The sequence below is a fragment of the Psammomys obesus genome, unplaced genomic scaffold, assembly GCF_907164565.1.
Source record: "Psammomys obesus unplaced genomic scaffold, mPsaObe1.curated_primary_1811, whole genome shotgun sequence".
NCBI classification, from domain to species: domain Eukaryota; kingdom Metazoa; phylum Chordata; class Mammalia; order Rodentia; family Muridae; genus Psammomys; species Psammomys obesus.
The window spans coordinates 20,253,527-20,272,521 of record NW_026585797.1 but is presented as its reverse complement, the minus strand read 5'-3'; the positions used below and the strand labels follow the sequence as shown (position 1 = coordinate 20,272,521).

Sequence of the window (18,995 nt, the reverse complement as noted above, 5' to 3'; positions counted from 1 at the left end):
AGATAAATATTACTTCTGACAGAAGTGGAATGTTGTCTGCTGGTTTGACCTTTCTGTGGAAGAATGAAGCTTTTCTCCTGGGAATGATCATAATTAGTGAGTCAGACCCATCTTACAAGGACACATTTCTGAAAGGATGCGTGGCAGTGGGGAGTTTCCCTCCCAGTCTGCAAAGAAAGGCTGTTGTGATCCGCGCTTGTGAGACAGACACACATTTGTGTTTCTCTGGTTTATGTATCATATCAAGCCGTCCAAGTCTACTCTCTAGCAAGTGTGGGAACAGCTCTGCAATTGTATGTTTGTTTGCTCTCGGAATCTTGACTTCACTTTAATTTTGGTAGTTGGTTGCTTACTTTTTTATTGATTTAAAGTTTTCCTTACAAAAATTTACTTACGTAAGTCTTTTTTTTTTTTTTTCCTTTCTCTGTGTGTGATCAGATTACAGCTGGAGTCAAGGTTTTGCAAAATTCCATACTACAACAGGATAAGCGACTGGCCAAAGCCATGGTTGGCGATGGCTCCCTTCATGTTACCTTGCTAGTGATGCAGTTATTAAATGAAGACGAGGTGAACGTGTAAGTAATGCACCTTTTCTGAATGTCACTTTCCACATTATTATGCTACTATTAGCAAGAACAGAGGGCCCAAGGAGCCATTGCGATTCTAAAAGAAACAGTCTGTATCCTGATCCTGGTGATTGATAGTCAGTGTATGGAGTCTCTTTTATTTTATATAGCATAGACTGACCTCAAACTTGATGTGTCAAGCGTGGCCTTGGGCTTCTGATTTCCTTGCCTGAGTTGCCTGAGTGTAGAGGTTACAGGTACTTTCCATCACACTCTGTTTAAATATTCTTAATTTACATTTTTCTCTCTATCGTTATCAGTGATTTTCTTGATAACACAGGAATACATGGGTGTGTTGCCTCTGTTAATTATGAGAACCACTTTGGAGTCTTTTTTTCTAGAGTCTGAGAGACTCTAGGTGAAGATTCTGTAACTGTGGCATAACCATCTTCTATTACCAGCCCAACTTAGACTTGCTGCCCCAGGAAATAGTGCCAACATGAGCAAGAGCCCTTAGCTTGTGACCTATCATGTGCTAGGCATCTACTCTTAGCTTTCTGTCACCACAGCTGTCATTTTCTTGGGGTGGGGTGGACAGTTTCGGGTGCAGTGTGCCGTAGTCATTCTTAGTGCTATGGCATTCCATTCCACACCTCCTGCTCTAATTCCATAAAGGTTGAATGTAAGTCACTGCTCACTAGAGTGCAGAATTCCTGGCTATCTCCTGAGGAGTCTGCTGTATTAGGTTCAACCTTAGGTGCTTTGGAAAAACCGAAGTCAGGATGAAGTAAACATTATTCCCGCTTCTGCCTTGGCCCATGGGGCTCCTGAGGGAATGAGGAGCAAGGCTTGAGTTGAAAGAAGGGGAGGAAAGGATGGAATAAGAAAGGAAAACAAAATGTATTAGTAGTCCACAATTTGGCCACATTATGATGGCCATTGACGAACACAGTAGCCAACAGTCTTCTGGTCTTTATGAGCTTCAAGGGAAAGAGAAGCAGAGATTTTACCTGCTTTCTGTCAGCTTGTCACTCTACCAATCATAAGAAAAAGACACATGCTTTGCTGCTTTTCAAGGAAGACAAACCAAAGATGTGGCACAAAGGGAGAATGGCCGAGAGGAGGCTCCCCTGTGTGAGGGATGGTGGCGAGTCAGGTTCTCTAAGAACAGAGCAGGTAGGGCATGTCTACCTGGTTAGCCATTCTCTCTCCATCCATGCAGAGTTATCTGCATATCTAAAGATTCACTTAAAGGATTGGCCCGCACCATTGTGGGTTTTGGTAGTCTGAAATCCCTTGGGAAGACTGGTAGGCTGGAAACCAAGGAAGAGTGTGTGTTATGGGCAAAGTCCAGAGGTAGTCTGGGATAGAATTCCTTCTGCTTAGTCTTTTCTCAAAGGTCTGCCCACATTCCAGGGGAGCAGAGCTGTCAGCTCCTAAGAGTTGGTGTGATTCAAGGTGTGGCCTTTGTGCGGGCAGCTAAACAGAAAACGGATGGAGTTTTCTGGAAAAGACAATTTTTTTTTTTAATGTGAATGATTTTTTAAAAGCCTCTAGTCTAACATTTTTTTAAATCCCATATTGTATAGGAGTTAGGTATCTGGATTATCAGCTGCTAGTCTATATTCATGTTCATTTTTCAATGTCCAGTGTCTTATTTTAGGGTTTAGTCAAGTATTAGTCAATAGATTAGACATTGAATATGCAAAGACATTTTTTAAGATCATGTACTGGCTTGTGTAGATATCATGTAAGGCCTTTTTGTGTCTTCAGGGTGTGGAAGAAAGACGTAGAAATATATTAGGCTAAAGCAGCTCCTGGTTGTTAAGATAGTTGTCCTATCTTAATTTGAATAGAACCTTTGGCCAGAACTCAGTGTAAAGAGCTCGTTTATAAAGCACTCTTGAGAAGGTCTACTTTTAAAAATCTCTGACAGTGATGTTTCCCAAGACACCCTCTGATTTCCTTTTACTCCAGATCAGTAGCATCTCATTAGGTCAATACTTCACTTTATACAACCAGATAACCGGAAACCTGCACTGTTTAAGTCACCTGTGTTTCCTGCACAAGGAGCTTCCAGAATTAAGTATTTCTGGAAAGCCTTAGTCTTTCTCATGGCCTGCTTTAATTCATAGTTCCATGCAGCCTGGACGTCTTGAATTCCCTCAGTTTACGGTAGGTGTGTGAGTCTTCTGTGGTCACATGCTTTGCCGCCCAGAACCCATTGAAGGACAGTGTTGGGTTAAAAGTGTGTACACGTCCTCTAGCCGTGAACGTAGTTCGCATACCGGATTTAGGATGTAGATGCGGAGCTGCCGGGAGAATTGCTGACAGCTGAAAGCAGCTCTGCAGTACTGCACAGTCACTAGAACACGGCTGTGAAGTCCGTGAGTGGGAATCACTCAGAGCTTGGCCATGAAGATTAGTTTACAAATATGATAGCACTGCAAAATCTACTTTTAGACCTATTTGCTTGTTGAACAGGACAATTCAATGATGATTTTGTTAGAAGGAAGTTTGGCAAATCCTCTCCAAACCGCCTGCACTCATTTCTTTTTTAAGTAATTGCTGCCCTCTAGTGGGGATTTAATTTTTTCCTCATACTAAGGCGCGCCCATCAGAATTCTTTTCAGGATGGAAGTAATTGATCGTAAATTTAAAACCATGCAAAACTTGATAGCGTCTAACTCAAAATATAAAGAGAAATAAACATTTGAAACACTGAGCGGTCGCAGATGAACACAGGCTAAGCAGCTATAACAAGCATTTACATCTAGTTGGGAAATATCGTTAAACTTACATGTTATTTCAGTGCAGCCACAATAAATCATACCCAAAAGACCATTATATATTAAGAGATAATGCCCATTTAAGTTTTGATAGAGTAGATTATGAACAGTAATTTCTGTCTGTTTGAGTAAGTATTAATGCTTTTGTTCTTAAAAACCTAGGAGGTGGGCTGGGGACATGGTTTAGCCGGTGGAGTGCTTACCTCCTCCGTCAGACAAGCCTGGGTTTGCTCTCTAGCCAGGTGTGTGCCTGTCATCCTGACATCTGGGAGGTGGTGACAGGATGACCAGGCATTTAGAGCCCTCCTTCACTACTTGAGATTCTGCCTCAAGCCCAAGCCCAGCAGCAAACAAAACCAAACAGAAAGTTTAGAACATTCCCCACAAACTAACAGAGCTCCTGTGTGGAATATTTTGCTTTGGGATGTGTTGTTAGTTTAAAAAAATAGTGGAAAAAATGTAGTTGTTTGAGTTGTAGTCTTTTCTCTCCCCCCCCCCCCCGCCCCGGCATACTGGAGACTGAATCTAGGACACCTCATGCAGTTGGCAAGTGCTCTACAGCTGAGCTCTCCTCAGCACTTTGAGTTATTCTGATCATTTTTTCCTGGTTAGCAATTTCTTTCTTTCTTTCTTTTTTAATTCAAAGTCTTACCATACTCTGGGTCCTATGTGGTCTAGGTTGGCCTCCAGTTTGCATTTCTCTTGTCTAAGCCTCCAGAGTACCGTGATTACAGGCGTGTGCTGCCACGTCCGACCTAGAAGTTTCTTGATGAATAGTGAAATAGCATCTGCTTTTACATCTTTAATAGTAATTATCATGAGGAGAAGACTTAAGTCGCTTATTCTATAGTCATTTAAGAATTCATATTGGGTTTAACCATAGGTTCTATCTAGAAGACATTTTGAGCTTTGAGATGATTAGGAAGCATATAAATTGTCTCTTGGTAGGATGGACTTCTTTGTTCCTTGTTTGGCTTTGTCTATTTCATTACTCATGGTGTTGCTGAAAATGTTGTCTGTCTCTAGTGGTACCGACGCGCTTCTGGAATTGAAGCCATTCATCGAGGAAATTCTTCAAGGGAAGCACCTGACTTTGCCCTTTCAAGGCATTGGCACTTTCGGAAGTCAGGTTGGCTTCGTGAAGCTGGCAGATGGGGACCATGTCAGTGTGCTTCTGGAGATAGCAGGTAAGATGGACAAATAGCCCTCATGGGGCCTCACGTGTGTTTTTCTCAATGGCTGCCGTGGAGACTTGGCATCTTCTAATTTGGAGGGCTGGTATAACTGCACTGCACATGAACTACTTTGGTGTTGGTTGAGTAAGTAGTAGCTAAAAGCCTGGGAGGTTCTCTTGAGGAGACCTCCTAGGGAAAACGCCAGACTGGATTCAAGGATGAACTGTAAGTGCAAATGGTCCTGTTGCTTATCATGGGATGGGACATGTGACTGGCACTTGGTAGGGATTGGATGAAGGAGAGACAATCATCGCGTCTCTATTCAGAGCCTGAGGGAATTGTCATCTCTAGTACAGAGCACCAACAGTGGATCAGCCTACAGCTCCCTCCTCTCTTTTTGCTTATTCTTTGCTGAGGAGAATGTGAACTCGTGAGGGGCTGAGGCCTCACATCTCTTAGAGGCCATTTTAAGCAGACACACTCAATTGCAATAAAGTGGGAGTTGGATGAGTGGATGAATTCTGAGTTTGATGTGGAGACAGTATGTCAGGTGCTGGGCTACAGCCTACAAGTAGTGCTGTGTAGTGTCATCTTGTGCCATTTTGTAGGTCACTCCTTGCTCTGAAATACTATCAGTGTTTGGTCTGTGTGTGGTTTACTTTTATCCTTCGCATTTTTTTCTATCCTTATTCTTTTTTTCTCTCCTTTCTTTTCTTTCATCTTCCTCTTTACCCCTCTACCTACCTTGTTCCCTCTCCTTTCAACTATTTAAAAGATAACTTAGGAACTGAACATCTAGTACCAAAATGAAAGCTAAGGTTTCAACAAACGGTTGTTGTCTTTACAACCTCGCCCTTGGTCTGCCTCCATTTAATTTTCCCGTCATCCTGAAGTTGGTGTCTGTTATCTCCTTATATTTTCTCAAAATACATTCGTGTTTATTTTAGTTGGTTTTAGCATAATAAAAAGAATATCAAGTTGTCCGAAACCTTTTAGGACATGCTTTCATTCTTCATCTTTCAATACCTCTGTGTGTTAACAACTGCTTATTCAAGAGCACCCTTTTACTGGAAGGATGGGTGGGGTGGGCATCAGTTTGCACTGTTGTTTTTTCTTTTCCGTTTTAAAGAACTTGACCAGCCCCTGGGAGCATTACTGATGTGGCTGCTGTGTCACATGCGTATCAGTAGGTGACAGAGAGGAGAGAGGCTGTGTCTGTGCGCAGTGTTCTGACCTGAGAGCGTCTGAATGATCAATAGCCTGACAGTTCCTGAAAAAGCCAACCCCAGACCACCACCAGACCAGTGCCATGGGGCTTGAACAGCAAGTGAGCCTGAGATGACCACCAGTCTGGCACCGCACAGGCCCCAGCAGGGGTGGGGGAAATGACAGACCATGACCAAGATGACCCCTACCTGGTGCCATAGTGCACCTGAAGCATAGCACTATTTAGACCACTCCTGAGATGACCCCAGACACTCAGAGACCCCAGGTGCCACTAAGAGGAGCAAGTAAGTGGTTGAAAATGGAAGAGAAAGAGAAACAGAAGGACGTGGGCACAGTGGGCAGAACTGGAGACCTGAGGGTAGTGAGGGACAGCCTGATGTGAGTAGCTGGTGGTGCCACCTGGAACCATAGTGACCTGTGCTGCCACTGAGGGCCATGTCTGGGTCTGTGGCCCTGCAGCAGCAGGGGTCTGTTACCACCAAAGGCCAGGCTGCCACCCGGAGACATGTTGATGTCTGAGGGCTGTGCAGAACTCCCCCCACCTCACCTGGGCATAGTGGGAGAGCTGGCCCCAGGTGTGGGTGGCATGAGGGCAGGAGAGCTGACCTTGCCCCTAGCCAGCTGTAGTACCCTGGAGAGCAGGGCCCTGTGTATTACCAGAGTTGCAGGTAAGCTGGCCCTGAGGACACAGCGAGGGAGAACTGTCCCTAACCACTCTTTTCACATGTGGTGGCATGAATGAGGGAGAGATGCCCTCCTTCCCCCTCCACCTGTGTCAGATGGGAGAGCAGGCCATGCACCTCCCCTGGGCAGCACAGCAGAGCAGGCCTAGGTGTGGGGTTTGTAGGTGAGCCGGCCCTGAGGGTGTGAGTGTGGGTGAACAGGCCCTGCCTCTTGTGTGCTGAGTGTTGGCATCTGCAAGGGAGAGATTTCCCTTTTGCCTTCACCACTAGCAGCGGGCAGGTGAGCTGGCCCCAATGGGGTCATAAGAACAGGAGAGCTGGTCCTTTCCCTCACTGGCTGCAATACTCAGGAGACTGGGCCCTGCACCTTGCGTGGGCAGCAGGATAGAGCTGGCCCTGGTTGTGGGGGTTGCTGGTGAGCCAGCCCCAAGGCCATGAAAGCAGAAGAACATGAGGGCTAACCAGCTTAGATACTGCTCAGGCCTGCATCCAGGGCTTTGAATTGTCCCACCCCAACATCTACCCCATCAATGAACTGCTGAAGTACATGAAGGGGTTGGTCCTACAGATCCAAAACTATAAGATCTCCATGACACAGGAGCAACAACAGGATGTTGAGAGGAGTCCCAGTGAGGTTCCGGTATTGATAGTGTAGCAGAATCCAGAGGGTCATAGCAGACCCACCAGTCGTTGCAATGGACATTTACAAAGAACTGTAGATCGAACGATGTACCGCGACACACTGTACTTTCTTTTTTGGTGGGGAGGTTGCAAGGGTGGAGGGTGGGTACAAGAGAGGTGGAGCTGAGTGGGATTGGGGTTCATGGTGTGAACTTCACGAAGTGCCAACAAAAAGTTAAAAAAACAAAAGAATTTGTGATTAGTATTTTGTCAATGGCAATGTTTTCATAGGGTTCCTCATCACTCAGACTGTCTGTTAAAATAGAAAGGCATTAACAGTGTATAGCTTAAGTTCATTTAGTTGCTATCTGTTCAGGTGTATTAAAAAAAAAGCTGTAAAAGATTTCTATTGTTTACTTGAAAAGTAGTTTACCTAAGAGCATTTTATCTGGGTTATGAACATAAAATTTGCTATTGGTGTTACTGGCCAAACAGCCACATTCTTCTTAACTAAGGCCTTGTGAATTTATCTTCTCTAAATCCATGTCTTCTACATAATGCCAGGGTCAAGGAATTGCACTTGGGAATAGTCATTACCGTAATCAGGTACTTGGGACAGTAAACTGAAATGAAATTCTCGGTTCTCTGAAGAGCAGTCTTATGCAGAACAACTAGATGAGTGAGCATAATGGAATACTGTGATCTCTGTACCTAGGGTTGGGTGTGGTACCCTGAGGGCCCATAGGAGGAGCGTATGTATGGAGGACAGGTTCACAGCGGAGGTGGCATTGAGCTGAGAGTAGAAGGTACTTGAAGTGCACCCTGCTTAAGCAGAGGAGAGGAGAGCATTCCAGGCAGAGGGGAGAGTGTGTGCGAAGAAATCAAGGCACATTTAGGGATGCTCAAGTAATTGAGTTTTTAGTTTTAATTTTTATTTATTAATATTTTTGTATGTGGTACATGTCTGTCTGTCTGTGTCTGAGTGTGGGGGTGCATGTGCCATACTCACTCGTGTGTGGAGGTCAAAGGGCAGCTTTGTGGCATCAGTTCTCCCTCTGCTTTTACACAGGGCTCTGGGACTTTAACTTAGGCCACCAGGCTTGTACAGCCAGTTCCCCCCTGGCCCGAACTCCAGTTTTATTGGAGTTTAAATTACAAACCCGGGAGAATTGGTCAGAGGAAGTTCATATAATAAGGGAACAAGGAAAGTGAAAAAATGATTTTAGACAAATGGTGAAAGTTTTAGATAGTGATCAGGTTAAGTGGAGAGGGGAATTTCATGAAGCGCTGTGTGACAGGACAGCAGCCAGTGCAAGTGTGTGTGGAATGGAGAGAGGAAGCTGATGATGACATACTTGGCCTTACACACAGACTAAAGGGACAGGAGAGCATGGACACTGGCAAGAGAATGCTGGGTGGGGTCCGATGCTCTCGTATCCAGTTGCTATTAGAGAATGAAATGGAATGAGGTTCGTATTGGAAGGGTGGGGCACGAGGGCTGAAGATCAGTGTTGATAGAAGCCTGTATGCGAGAAAAGTTGTAAGGGTTAGCAATGGTCAGAGAACACCACAGCATGTTGAATTTTGGGAATTCAGGAGATTTGTCTTAACATTAAGAGATTAATGGAATCTTCTTTCTTTATTTTCACAAAGGACAAGTGATAGATAGACATTCAAAGACAAGGGGGAACTGTTAAAGCTCCTTTAGAGTTCAGTGAGGTTATTAGATAAAGTATTGGAATAAGCTATGGCAGATAATTGAGGCCAGTAAGATGACCCCATGGTAAAGGCACTTGCCGCCAAGCCTGGTTATCTGAGTGGCTCCTCTTGCCTCACATGATAGATAGAAGGAGAAAAGCGACTCCTGCAGGTTGTCCTCTGACCTCCGTATAGTCGCCATGGCGTTTGCTCAGGTGTGTGTGCACGCACATTTACAAATGAATGTAAAAATAATAGCAGATAGGTTGAATTAGCTAATTTTCTAAAGAGGCGTCATTTCTAACAGCAACAGAAGCATAAGCGTGTGAGAGGGAAATCTGCCCAAGGATATGCCAAGCCTTCTGTGGAGAGAACCTTTTAACTACAACCCTGCTAGGTGCGTTTATCAAACGCTTTCCTCCTCTTCTCCCTTTCTTTTTCATTTGTTGGGAGAGTATCTCTTCTCCTCCCCAGGAAATGCATTTCTAGAAAAGCCAGAGTCCGTCAGAAAATTGCAGGCTTACTTAAATTAAACTGTGTCTCTGTAGATGTGGTATGGCAAAGGTGCTTTCAAGATGTTTTGCCTTCATGATTCATAGAAATGTTACCTATGTATTTAAAAGCAAATGTTGTTAATTCCATGTTACTATGTTAAATAACAACAACAGCTTTTCTAATAAGTTTTTGTTGTTGTTGTTTTTAGTCTTGTTTTGAGGCAAAGTCTCATGTAGCCCAGGCTGGCCTCATACTCACCGTGTAGTTGAAGATGACCTTAAACTTCTTCCTAATCATCCTGCCTCTCCATGCACCACCGTGCCTAGCGTTCAGGCGCAGGCTTTGGGTGTGCTGGACGCATACTCTACCAGCTGCGCTCTATCCCCACCCATAATCTGTTTTTTAATCTTAGTATCAGAACCGTTTTCTTAAACAGATTGTTTTTCACTTGATAAATATTGGGTATGTAACTTGTGTTGTTTTGAGATTGACTTCATTGTCAAAAAGCTTACATTTAAGCTTACTTTAATTTAGACTATAGGACACTTCATCTGTTTTTCTAGTTTTAGCATTCTTTGTCTCATCTTCTTTATTTTGTGATCATTTATCATGCTATACAGTTCATTGGAGTCGTCTTAAGTCCTGTTTTGGGGTAGGATAAGACAAAATATGTACAAGCAACAATTTGAACAATAACATTTGGAAGCCAAATAGGATGTAAAAAGCTGGCCAAAGCTCTCAAAGCTTTGAGGGCAGATCATCCCAGAATCAATGCCCACCCACAGTCAACAAACATAATATATATATTTTTCTGACTGACTACTCAGGAGAAAATGCCAGACTTAAGTCTTTTCTTTTGTAATATAAATATCACAGAAACATTTCTAATTAGTCATTCAATCATTGTCCTTTTAAATGATTCAATGAGTGCTTGCAACATTAAGAATTCCATCCATTCTCTGCAAATATTCTCACAAAAATATTTTTCAGTATTGATGAAAGCTCCATTGTGTGGTGAGGAATGTGAAATCTCACCAGCTTTAATGGGAACAGGAACCCATGGATGCTCCTTTGTCATTTTAGCAAAGGCCACTGCCCCTGTAATTCATTTCTTTATTCCAGATCCATTAGGGACCACTGCTTAGAAGGATTTATATTCTGAAAATTTCATCAAAACAATCCAAAAAAAAAGGAAAAAAAAAAAAAAACGGAGGGAAAACATCACCGCTTATTAAACTTACTTTGAACCTGTTGTGTGAGTATTGTACTGTTGCTTTTGTTTATAGTTCTCATGTATAGTCAGAAGAAATCCAGATATTTTAATAGTCATGGGAGATTTTCACTCACCTACGCATTGAAGCAAAAATTTTGTTTATTTATGTTGTTGCTTGGAGAAAAGGTTTTGTTCTGTAGCCCTGACTGGCCTGGTACTATGTAGCCAAGGCTGTCCTGTCTACATCCCAGGCAGGTTTTCCTGGGTCTCTGTAGCAGCCAGCCTCTTGAGGGACATTTTCCTGTCCGGGTGATTGTTAGGTGGAGTCAGTGGCTTTTCATCAGATAATCTGCTGGATGGTAACCCTGTAAGGCTTAGGGTTCAGGAAACCAGGTTTAGATCGTTACTCATGATCTTCAGGGCAAGTCACAATTCAGGATGTCATATCTCCTCCCAGGGCCAGGGATAAGATTCCCATTCTTTCCTCTGACAGTAATTAGAGTCTTGGAGTTCTAGGCTCTGTTTATACAGGCTGTTGGTTATAAGGCAAGGGTCTGCCCCCTAATCTCTTCTAAGCCTGCACACACCTGACCAGCTCCCTCATGGTATCAGTGCAATAATTTAATAATTTGTTTCTGTATTATATCTTAAGTGTTTGTTCAGATGGTATATTCTAACTTTCAGAAGAATATGTTTCATCTATTAGGATACCATTAAAAAACATGTGTTATGTGTTAATGTGTGTATGCATATGCCTGAGTAGTAGCATGCATAGGTTTGTTCTGAAGGATAGATGTAGAGGTAGGTGGACTTACTAGAGAGCTGGAGAATTTGTACAGGGTATGAAGAGTGTGACTTATCTAATTTTAATTGAGAGAGGTTTTAGTCCTCAGGTTAAATTCTTAAAGTATTACAGAGTTATAAAAAGGAAATGACTTTAGATGCTACTATTTTAACTTCTTACTGAAAACGATCAGAGTAGAGAATGTTAAGAAGCCGCTTGCAAGCCTGATTCTAGCATCAGGCCAGCGGCTGAAGGGCATGAGTCAGAAGCCTGGGAAGCACAGTGGGGCCTTGTCTGCAAAAGAAGTAATTAAGCAGTTTTAGTTTATAAAATTGGAGAAAACTTTTGTGTGCATTTGAACGTTCATTAAACGTCTAAATTAATGAGCTTTATCCATTGATAGAACCATGCCCTAAAATCTTCCCTGGGTGTATGTGTGTGTAGGTCAAAGGTTCATATCCTGTGTCTTTTGTCATTCTTTGCTTTAGTTTTTGAGCAGGTCACCAGAGCTCACTGATGTGCTAGGCTGCTTGGCCAGTCAGCTCTCCAGAGATCCACCTATCTCTGCCTCACCAGGGCTAGGGCTGCCGAAGTGTGGGACAGGGCTGGCTTTTGACATGGGTGCTGAGGATCTACACTCCAGTCCTCATGTTTGTGGGGGCAAATACTCACCCACTGAGCTACCTCTCCAGTCTATACCCTAAAACATTTTAGTTATTGACTTGAATGATTTACTTCTTTCTATTTTATGTGAACGGGTGTTTTGCCTGCATACGTATTTTGCATGGATGTCTCTGTACCATGTGTGTACCTAGTACACACGGAGGTCAGAAGATTCCCCTGGAACTGAAGTTACATATGGTTGTGAGCCACGATGTGGTGCTGGGAACTGTACCTGGGTCCTCTGGAAGAGTAGCCAGGGCTCCTAACCACTGAACCATCTTTCCATCTCCAAAAGCATTTTAGACTAAGGACTGAATTTGAGGAGAAGCCGACAGGTCACTCTCTGACCCCCTTCCTTTGAAGAAGGTTGTAAACTTAGGAAGAATGTTGTAACCCTCCCAGAAGCAGATTCACTGGTTACATTTGATATATTGTCTTCTTTGCACCTGGAGAAAAGAAGTATCTTTTAGTATGATTATCCTATATTATGTGTCTAATACCCACTTATAAGTGAGTATATACCATGTGTGTCTTTCTGCTTCTGGGATACCTCACTCAGGATGATCTTTTCTAGATCCCACCATTTGACTGCAAATTTCATGATTTTTGTTTTTAACTGCTGAGTAGTGTTCCATTGTGTAAATGTACCACAATTTCTGTATCCATTCCTCAACTGAGGGACATCTGGGTTGTTTCCAGATTCTGGCTATTATGAATAAAGCTGCTATGAACATGGTTGAGCAAATGTTCTTGTTGTGTACTTGAGCATGTTTTGGATATATGCCTAGGAGTGCTATAGCTGTATCTTGAGGTAGCACTATTCTTATTTGTCTGAGAAAGCACCAGATTGATTTCCAAAGTGGTTGTACAAATTTACATTCCCACCAGCAATGGAGGAAGGTTCCCCTTTCTTCACATCCTCTCCAGCATGTGTTGTCAGTTGAGTTTTTGATCTTAGCCATTCTGGTGGGTGTAAGGTGAAATCTCAGGGTTGTTTTGATTTTCATTTCCTTGATGAGTAAGGAAGTTGAGCATTTCTTTAAGTGTTTCTCTGCCATTCGATATTCCTCTATTGAGAATTCTCTGTTTAGCTCTATACCCCATTTTTAATTGGATTACTTGATTTGTTGCTGTTTAACTTTTTGAGTTCTTTATATATTCTGGATATTAGCCCTGTGTCAGATACAGGGTTGGTGAAGATCCTTTCCCAATCCATAGGCTATCGTTTTGTTTTGACGACAGTGTCCTTTGCTTTACAGAAGCTTTTCAGTTTCATGAGGTCCCATTTATTGATTGTTGATCTTAGAGCCTGTGTTGTTGGTGTTCTGTTCAGGAAGTTGTCTCCTGTGAGAATGAGAGAAGCTAAGCAAGAAGGAGGACCCTGTGTAAGATGCTCAATCTTCATTCAGAAAGGCAAATGGGATAGACATCAGAAGAGGGTGAAAACAAGGAACAAGACAGGAGCCTACCACAGAAGGCCTCTGAAAGACTCTACCCAGCAGGGTATTAAAGCAGATGCTGAGACTCATAGCCAGACTTTGGGCAGAGTTCAGGAAATCTTGTGAAAGAAGGGGGAGAGAGAAAGACCTGGAAGGGTCTGGAGCTTCACAGGAGAACAACTGAACCAAAAAATCTGGGCGTAGGGGTATTTTCTGAGACTGATACTCCAACCAAGGATCATTCATGGAGATAATCTAGAACCCCATGTACAAAGGCAGCCCGTGGCAGCTCAGTCTCCAAATGGGCTTTCTAGTAAGGGGAACAGGAACTGTCTCTGATATGAACTCAGTGGCTGACTCTTTGATTATTTCCCCCTGAGGGGGGTGCAGCCTTATCAGGCCACAGAGGAAAACAATGCAGCCAGTCCTGATGAGACCTGATAGGCTAAGGGTCAGATGGAAGGAGAGGAGGTCCTCCACTATCAATGGACTGGGGAAGGGGCATGGGAGAAGATGTGTAAGGGAGGGTGAGAATGGGAGGGGAGGAAGGAGGGAGCTACAGCTGGGATACAAAGTGAATAAACTGTAATAATTTTTTTTTAAAAAAAAAAGGCCACATACACACACACACACACACACACACACACAGAGACAGACATACAACACAAAGTGTCCTTTTCTCTGCAGACACAGGAACACTGGGAGGCAGGAGGCCTTGGTCAGTTCTTCTGTTCTGACACCATCAGACTTCAGTTTTTATCTAAATATCCAATTAATCAAACCTACTTTAAAAATCACACAGGCTTACCTGGGTTTTGGGGGGAGCTGGAAAGAGTGTAGTCCTCAATTTCTTATAAAGGGTCCCAAGTCACATAAAACTTCTATAAATAAAATGGCATGCTTTTTCTCATTACTTTGTCTTTTGTTATAGGATTCTGAGACCTCAACATAAAGTAAATGATGTCCCTGTCTTCCACAAGCAGATATGCTGCTGCTAATTATTTCTGTTCTTCCAGTGTGAGCAGTTACTCTGTACTAGCGGGATGAAGGGTGGAACTCACCTTTGCATTCTCTGACCTGTGGGTCTGTAGTGGCAGCTCCTAGAGAGACTTCAGTTAATTAACCTCAGGGGCTCTGGGTCACATCTTCCTACCTTGATCTTGTTTTCCAGAGTGAAACAGCACCAGCACCAATTCCTAGCATGATCCCGTAGTCTTAGGGATTATGAAGAAAGAGAAAGAGGAATTTCTTTACCTTTACAGTGATAAAGTGCTCTGAACAGCTTTTGCATAAAAATGGATGTGGAATTTATTCATTTTTAAGCTGAATGCAGTTTTGTTAAGAAGGTTATTAAATTGAGAGATTGCTAAAACTTTAGCCTGTTGAAATTATAATGGCCTTTGCATATTTTTGTTCAGAATGAGAAAAGAGCCCTTGGGTAGCATGATAAATGACTCCAAGTACATTTATCTCATCATAATAGAGAAAATAAAATGCTTCTAGGATGTGCATCTGAGCAATAGGTTTTTCTTTTTTTGACTGTCATTTTCCTTTAAAATGGAGAGGACAAAGTGTATTTCTGATTGGGCCTGCCCTGGCTGCTGTGTTACAGCATGGAGGTTTGGACTTTCAAATACAGGCTGTTGGTGGTGTCTCAGGGTCTTGCTGACCCCTCACCCTGCTGCTGTCTGCATTAGGCTCTCTTTGGGTATGTCACAACAACTTTGCCACATTTCCTTCATGTACCGAAGACCAGGCTGTCTTGGTCTCCCTGTCCTGAGTCAGCGGCACTAGCAGCTCCTCAGTTTCATTTCTGCCTGTTTGCGTGGGTCATCCTCCGTGCTTCCTTTTTCCCCTTGTTTCTCTCTTAACCTTTTCCCTTGTCTCCTCTTTCATTTACCTACTTTTATTTTATTTCTCATTTTTTAAAATTTATTTTTAATTTATATATTTACTTTATGTCCGGATTATAGCCTCCTCCCTCCTCTCCTCCTGGTCCCTCCCTCCCACCCTTTTCACCCTATCCTCCTCCCCTTGTCTTCAGAAAAGGGGGCTCCCCCCACTCCAGCCCACCCCAGCATATCAAGTAGCATCAGAACTGAGCTCCTCCTCATCCACTAAGGCTAGGCAAGGCAGCCCAGCTAGAGCAAAGTGATCAAAAGCAGACAACAGAGTCCATGTCATAGGCAACCCCTGCTCCACTTCCTAGGGGACCCACATGAAGATGAAAATGCCATTGGTTACATATGTGTAGGGGCCTAGGTCAAGTCTATGCATGCTCTTTGGTTGGTGCTTCCGTCTCTGTAAGCTGCCATGGGTCTTTGTTGACTCTTGGTCTTCTTGCAGAGTTCTCATCCCCTCCAGGTCCTTCTAACCTTCCTTCCCGCTCCTCCACAGGACTTCCAGAGCCCCGCCTGATGCTTGTGAGTCTCAGCATCTGATTTGATCAGCAGCTTGGAGGACCTCTCAGGGAATGGTTAGGTTAGGCTCCAGTCTGTAAACATAGCAGAGCGTTCTTAATGATGTCAGGGGTTGGCTCTCTCCCATGGGGTGGGTGTCAGGTTGGGCCAGGCGTTGGTGGGTCATTCCCTCAGTCTCTACTTTATCTCTGCATATCTTGTAGACACCCCCATATCCTCCCTGTAGCCAACCCTGTCACAGGTCTCCAGCTTGTCTCAGTGATACCCCTGCCTTCCGTTTCCCTTTTCTCTCCAGGCCCTGAAACCTCCTCTCTCCACTCTCCCCAGACCTGCTCCTCCATTTCCCTCTCCACACTCTCTCTACTTCCTCTTCCACTGTCTATTCTATTTCTCCATCTGAGTGAGATTCATGGAGGGCCTCCCTTGGGTCATCCTTGTTACTTAGCTTCTTTGGGTCCATGATTAGTAAGTGGTATAGTTAGCCTGTAATGTATGGCTAATATCCACTTATAAGTGAGTATATACCATGTTTGTCTTTCTGGATCTGGGTTACCTCACTCAGGATGATTCTTTCTAGTTCCATCCATCTGTTTGCAAATTTCATGATTTCCTTTTTTTTTTTTTTTTTAAAGCTGAATAGTATTCCATTATGTAAATGAACCATATTTTCTTTATCCATTCTTTGGTTGAGGGACATCTAGGTTGGCTATTATGAATAAAGCTACTAGGAACAGAGCAGATGTCTTTGTGGCATGGTGGGGTGTCTTTTGGCTATATGCCCAGAAGTGTTATAGCTGGGTCTTGAGGTAGTACTATTTCCGATTTTCTGAGAAAGCATCAGATTGATTTCCAAAGTGGTTGTACAAGTTTGCACTCCCACCAGCAATGGGGATATTCCCCTATCTCCACATCCTAGACAGCATGTGCTGTCACTTGAGTTTTTGACCTTAGCCATTCTGACAGGTGTAAGATGGAATTTCAGAAGTGTTTTGATTTGCATTTTTGTGATGACTAATGACTTTGAGTATTTAAGTGCCTCTCTGCCATTTGAGATTCCTCTCATGAGAATTCACCGTGACTGTGCCCCATTTTTAAATTGGTTATTTGGTTTGTTGGTGTTTAATATCTTGAGTTCTTAACGTATTTTGGATAGTAGCCCTTTGTCAGATGTAGGGTTGGTAAAGATCTTTTCCTAATTCATAGGCTGCCATTTTTTTTTAACAGTATCCTTTGCCTTACAGAAGCTTTGCAGTTTCATGAGGTCCCATTGATTGATTGTTGATCTTAGAGCCTGAGCTGTTGGTATTCTGTTCAGGAAGATGTCTACCTTGCCAATGAGTTCAAGGGTGGTTCCCACTTCTAATAGATATAGTGTTTCTGGTTTTATGTTGAGGTCTTTGATCCATTTGGACTTAAGTTTTTTTCAGGGTGATAAATATGGATCTGTTTGCATTTTTTTTACATCAGGACATCCAGTTGGATGAGCACTGTTTGTTGAATATGTTTTTTTTTTTAACCATTGTATGATTTTGGCTTCTTTGTCAAAACTCAAGTGTCTATAGGTGTGTGGATTTCTTTCTGGTTCTTCAATTCAATTCCATTGATCAATCAGTCCGTTTCTATGCCAATACCCTGTAGTTTTTATTACTATTGCTCTGTAGTACAGCTTGAAGTCAGAGATGGACATACCTCCAGAAGTTCTTTTATTGTATAGGACTGTTTTAAGCTATTCTGGGTTTTTTGTTTGTTTGTTTGTCTTTTTATTGGGGAATTAAATCTGTTGGTATTGAGAGATATTAATGACCAATGATTGTTAGCTATTTTGATGTTGGTGGTTGTGTGGGTTTGTGTGTTTCTCTTCTGTTGGTTTTGCAGGGACTTGATATATTTCCTGTGTTTTCTTGGGTGTAGTTTACTTCCTTTGGTTGGAGTTTTCCTTCCAGTATCTTCTCTTAGGCTGGCATTGTGAATAGATATTGTTTAAATTTGGTTTTTATCATGGAATATCCCCCCCCCCCCCAATCTCTGGTGACTGAAAGTATAGTAGCATGGACTGACCTCTGTGTTCTCTTAGGGTCTGCATGACATCTGTCTAGGCCCTTCTGGCTTTCATAGTCTCTGTCTCTGGAACCAGGGAACTTTCCTCAGGAAGATGGAGAAAGCCTGGTGGGTAAAGGTAGGAATCAGTCTTCCCAGAGCTGGGAGCTTTCCCTGGAATGGTGGGATTAGCTGGGTGGCTGAAGGCTGAAACCACTCGTTCCCAGCACCTATGGGCTCTTCTCTCACCTGCGAAGCCACATAAATTTTACTACCGTAACCATCTTTAAGAACCCTACAACAGCGGTGTTGAGTGTGTTCATATTACTGTGCAAGCAATCTCTAGACATTTCTTCATTCAGAAAGGCTGCAACCCAGTATCCATTAATATCTTCCTCACTGGCCCAGGCAACCATCCTCTTTACCTCTGTGTCCTGGGATCTGGTTACTGTTGCTTCCTCATAGGAGAGAAATCACACAATATTTGCCTTTTTAAAAATACAATTTTTAATTAATTCTTTGTGAGTTTCATATCATGCACCCCAGTCCCACTCATTTCTCAGTCCTTCCATATCTGCTTTCCACCCTTGTAACTTTCCCCAAAAGGAAACAAAACAAAACAAAACAAAAACAATAAAACCTCAGCATGGAAGCTCTGGTGTATCAAGGTGTGTCACATGGTGTACCCCTTTGCCCAAATACTTTACTTTCAAATGTTCGTTGAGGTGAGTCACTGGTCCGGTTCAAGGTCTCTGGCTTCTGCTACATCATCAATAGTGTATCCTCGCCAGGACCTCTCTCGGGTGTCCTGCTTTTGCCCTGAGTCATGGAGATGCTGCAGCTTTGCAGGACTGGCCCCTTCCCCATGCTCCAGCAGCTCACAGATGGGGTACATGTTGGGATGGGCCAACTCAGAGCCCTGGCTGGGCCTGGGTGCTAGCTGAGTTGGTCAGCCTGCCAGCTCTCCTGCACCCATGCCAATGGGGCCAGCTCTCCTGCGTCACTCAGGGGAGTCTCCCACACCCACAATCAGCTTGCTCCTTACCACCCTTGAGTCATAGACCAGGAACCATTCTGCTTCTCTTTCCCTCCCGTCTCTCTACCACATACTTGCTCATCGTAGTGGTGCTGGCCTACCTGCCTGCATCACAGGCGGCACATGGGCTTGGAGCTCCAGTATCAGAC

At 43.4% G+C, this 18,995-nt stretch overlaps 1 protein-coding gene and 1 non-coding gene across 5 annotated transcripts in view; both read left to right on the top strand.

The window, feature by feature from the left end:
- Positions 1–18,995, top strand: part of Akap7 (A-kinase anchoring protein 7) — a 128,062-nt gene that overhangs the window by 26,675 nt on the left and 82,392 nt on the right. For all 4 annotated transcript variants that reach the window (XR_008719248.1, XM_055599304.1, XM_055599302.1 and 1 more), the window contains exons 4-5: positions 439–575; positions 4,382–4,542. Coding sequence is in view for 3 of the 4 variants with exons in the window: in XM_055599304.1 (XP_055455279.1) it covers positions 439–575; positions 4,382–4,542 (298 nt within the window). In the remaining variant the exon portion in view is untranslated. The remainder of the gene's footprint in view (positions 1–438; positions 576–4,381; positions 4,543–18,995) is intronic.
- LOC129670866 (small nucleolar RNA SNORA17) lies at positions 5,667–5,798 on the top strand. The gene has a single exon (XR_008719274.1). It is a non-coding gene; the product is annotated as a small nucleolar RNA SNORA17 (small nucleolar RNA).